Source organism: Salvelinus namaycush, chromosome 27 (assembly GCF_016432855.1).
Source record: "Salvelinus namaycush isolate Seneca chromosome 27, SaNama_1.0, whole genome shotgun sequence".
NCBI lineage: Eukaryota > Metazoa > Chordata > Actinopteri > Salmoniformes > Salmonidae > Salvelinus > Salvelinus namaycush.
The window spans coordinates 36,314,950-36,319,711 of NC_052333.1; the positions used below are offsets into that span (position 1 = coordinate 36,314,950).

General features: G+C 42.4%; 1 protein-coding gene across 1 annotated transcript; it reads right to left on the bottom strand.

Moving 5' to 3' along the window:
- Positions 1–300: 300 nt before the first annotated feature.
- Positions 301–3,602, bottom strand: trhrb (thyrotropin-releasing hormone receptor b). The gene is made up of 2 exons (XM_038966287.1): positions 2,832–3,602; positions 301–729 (listed from the first exon to the last, which is right to left on the bottom strand). Exons 1-2 carry the CDS (start codon positions 3,600–3,602, stop codon positions 301–303), a joined length of 1,200 nt encoding a protein of 399 aa, XP_038822215.1.
- Positions 3,603–4,762: the final 1,160 nt, after the last annotated feature.

The window sequence follows — 4,762 nt, forward strand, 5'->3', positions numbered from 1 at the left end:
CAACATTGTTCCAATGTAATTTGTCAAGGTGTTGACGTGGAATCTATGTGGAAATACATTGGATTTGCAAAAAGTGACTCAAATATACAGTAATAATGTATTCACATCTCAGGCAGGGACTAAAATGTTTTGTTAGCTTCACCCAGGACACTGTTTTCACACTTGACAGACCAGACACACCAATGGCTCTAAAATATAGTCTGTTCACACCAAAAACGTCAGCACCTCCAAAGCTGTCCCTCAAGGCTTAGAGGAGCTGTCATCTTCAGTGACTGAACCCTGAACACGAACCTTACAACATCAGTCATTGCATAAAGTCACCTTGCTGTACACACAGGTGTCCTGAAACACCATCTTCTTGTCAGGCAACTCACAGGTTACCGTGATCTCGTCCAGCTCTGTGTTGAATTGGTCCGTAGTCTCCACCATAGATGTGTCCTTGACCACGCTGTAGGTCAGCGCCACACCGTACGTGCCGCCGGTAGGCTTCTCAGAGCCTTTCCGTCCGCAGAGGCAGAGCTTGCGGAAGGCGGCACGGAACTTCTGCGACATAGCATTGTAGATGATGGGGTTGATTGCACTGTTGAGGTAGACACAGCTCCGACAGAAGAGGATAAACCAGGTATTCATGTAGGCCTGCTCCAGGAAGGAGTTTACCACCACCAGGGTGCGGTACGGCATCCACAGCACAGCGAACAGGATCACCACCACAGCCAGCATCTTGGTCACCTACGACATGGAAGAGAAGGTGACTATGGGCCACTTTTCAATCAACGCTACTGGGTTTATTTCCCTTACACTGCAGTCTGCAATATTCTCAGCAATACAATAATTATAGAGTGAGACAGAAATGCCATCTGTTGTGTAGATCCAGCTATACTGTTTATGTCTCAAGGTTCCATATAATTTCAGATGGTGCCTATATTTCCCATTCATTTGGAATTGAAGTATATTGGATCTACAGATTGGGCTATACAATCATCTGAATAACTTTGATTTTGTAGTGAACTGTCACTTTAAACGTGTAATACACATGTAACATTAGTTGTTTGGATTAGTTAGCTTATAAAAACTGATCATTATTTCAAATTATTAGAATATTAGTCACTTTATCTCTACATATATGTACAGTACATACTGTATATACTGTACCTCAAACACCTCGCACCCCTGCACATCGACTAGCTACTGGTTCCCCTTCTATATAGTCAAGTTATCATTACTCATTGTGTATTTAGTCCTCGTGTTATTATTTGTGGATGATTTCTCTATTTTTCCTCTCTGCATTGTTGGGAAATAAGCATTGCACTGTTAGTCTACACCTGTTGTTTACAAGCATATGACAAATCAAATAGGATTTTATTTGGACTCCCTCAGTAGGCCTACTCTGGATGTTATGTCCCAAAGCTAGGGGTCAGTTTGATGTAATACCAAATTCCAATGTTATTTGTCACATGCTTCGTAAACAACAGGTGTAGACTAACAGTGAAATGCTTCATTCCAAACAAATGCATTGACTATAGCTCAGCATTCAACACCAGGTAAGGGCTCTCGGAGTGTGGTGTCAGGAAAATAGCCTCTCACTCAACATCAACAAAACAAAGGAGATGATCGCTGACTTCAGGAAACAGCAGAGGGACCACCCCCCTATCCACATCGATGGGAGAGCAGTGGAGAAGGTGGAAAGCTTTAAGTTCCTCGGCGTACAGATCACTGACCAACTGAAATGGTCTACCCACAGAGAAAGTTTGGTGAAGAAGGTGCAACAGCACCTCTTCAACCTCAGGAGGCTGAAGGAATGTGGCTTGTCACCTAAAAACCTCACAAACTTTTACAGATGCACAATTGAGAGCATCCTGTCGGGCTGTATCACCGCCTGGTACGCAATTGCACCGTAAAGACTCTCCAGAGGGTGGTGCGGTCTGCACAACGCATTACCGGAGGCAAACTACCTGGCCTCCAGGACACCTACAGCACCCGATGTCACAGTAAGGCCAAAAGGAGCATCAAGGACAACAAACACCTGAGCCACTGCCTGGACACCCCGCTACCATCCAGAAGGCGAGGTCAGTACAGGTGCATCAAAGCTGGGACCGGGAGACTGAAAAACAGCTTTTATCTCAAGGCCATCAGACTATTAAACAGCCATCACTAGTACATTAGAGGCTGCTGCCTATAGGCATAGACTAGAAAGCACTGGCCACTTTAATAAATGGAACACTAGTCACTTTAATAATGTTTACACATTACTCATCTCGTATGTATATACTGTATTCTATACTATCTTTTGCATCTTAGCCTATGTCACTCTGTCATTGCTCATCCATATATTTATATATTCTTATTCCATTCCATACTCCATTACGTATTTCTTGTGGAATTGTTAGATATTACTTGTTAGATATGGCTGCACTGTCGGAACTAGAAGCACAATACGTTCGCTACACTCGCAATAACATCTGCTTAACACGTGTATGTGACCAATACAATTTGATTGGATTTTGATTCGATTGGAACAGTGAAATGCTTAATTCCCAACAATGCAGAGAGGGAATAATACGAAATGAGACCAGGCTGCACACAGACTCCTGATGTTGTGTCAAAAAGCTACACACTCCCGATGTGTCCCAAAGCTAACTCACTGCTTATGCTGGCTACCATTCTGTATTCCAATGTATTACCAATACCCAATAAATAGGAGCGCACTTGTAGTTTTAGGTACCAGACTCCTGATGTTGTGTCAAAAAGCTAACTCACCCATGTGCATTCCAATTTATTATCAATTGCTAGTGAATAGGCGCGCACTTATTTTTTTAGGAACCGCAAATCACCTGTCTCCGAGAAGTAGCGGTAGTGCTGGTGTGGTGGGAGTTTTTACATCCCCTTGTTGTGTTGCTTTGTTCATTTTTACTTTTATCCTTGCGTTCAGAAGGTAACGGATTCATGATCAGGATTCTGGCGATGAGACCATACAGAATGGTAGCCAGCATAAGCGGCACAACAAAAAATATCCCGAAATCCAAAAAGTAAATGGGCAAATAGAGTTGTCTTGAAACTTTGTAGCTGCATATCACGATGGTCACGTCGTTCTCATATGCTTCTTCTTTGATATCTGACAGGTAGAACCACATGACGGAGTAGAGTAAAGTGAAACCCCAGACAAACAATATTATCTTCTTGGCTCTGGACAGTGTGCACAGCAACTGGGCTTTTATCGGGTGGCAAATAGCGATGTACCTTTCGATGGTAAAGGCGGTGATAGAGCAGGACGATGCATTGATTCCCAGGTACTGGAGGTAGGTGATTCCGAGACATCCTGAGCGGCCGAACACCCAAGACCCGAAGATGCTGTCCGTGATATTCGGTAAGCCCGCCGCAGTTAGTACGATGAGATCTGCAACGGCCAAGCTCACCAGGTAGCAGTTGGTGGGTGTCCTCATGTGTTTAGTGGTAAGCACCACTAAGATCACCATAACATTACCAACGATCCCAAAGGCGCATATCACGAAAACTAACAAAGTGCTCACCACTTTGTATTCGATTATTTGGTCCGTCCAAGTCCCCCAAGTCTGATTATCTTGAGCTTCAGTAACATTTTCCATTTTCAGTTCTCTGAATATGTCGAGTAGAGAGAAAACAATTAACTTATAAAGTAGCCTTCTCGCTACACGTAGGCCTATAACCGAATCAGTAGGCTATTACACGGTAGTAGGCTAGTATATAATACTATGGGAAGTAAGCCTGTCAACCTACTAGTTGAAAAAGACATCCATGCCAAAAGGTAGGGTATTGTGCTTCAATTCCAAAACATATATTTCCACTTTCTGTCTCACACTTGCAAAATAAGCATTGAGTATTCCTTGACATATCGTGCGTAAAGGTGAGAGCATGCGGTTGTGTCCAGTGTTTCTTTCATCCAAAGTTGTAGCAAGTGAAACAGGGAGTCAGTGCGCGCATCGAAGTCACAGTGGTGTCACTAAATACGGAGAGTGGGCCTGACTGAAAGGGATGAGAGGAGGGATGCTGGTTTTTGTTCATTTTCTCTGCATCATCAGACATTACGCAATGCGCTCTCTGAGATTTGACGATTTGGGGGGAATAATCTGTCACCAGTTGCTTTATGCCATCGTGAAAAAGTATTTTGTTTAGTAATTGAGTAAACAATTGAATCAATTTAACAGTGTATTGTTGGTTCATAACCGTTGGTAAGAATGGTGAAAATAATTTGAATGGTGATGTGACTAGCCCACAATACATACACATTTGATTCCCTTTTTTAGGATATCATTGTAAATGTAAAAAAATATATATATATTCTAACCATAATAGTATACTTTATCATTTGGAGACACTTTTTGTGGATGTGACATTCACAAATGGTGGTAACAAAAAGCATTCAGTAATAATAAGTAAGTTACTGCTTACTATGCAGATGTTATTATTCAGTGTGCCTTAGGCTATGGCAGGCAAATACATATTTGGCTGCAAGAGGAGCCATTGCTCCTTCGCCCATGAGTATTTTTAGTTTTTCCTCTGGGTTTAATAAGTTAAAATTTGGAATAAATGTAGTCATTTCTGTGAATAATGAATCTCTTGGTGAGGAATATTTATCACAGTAAAGGAGAAAGTGCATCTCTGTTTCTACCTCCCCTGTCAGGCAGTGACCACATACACGCTCCTCTTTGGGTAGCCATGTCTTTTTATGTCTGCCGGTTTCTATTGCCAATCGGTGGTCACTCAGCCTGTACTTGGTAAGGATCTG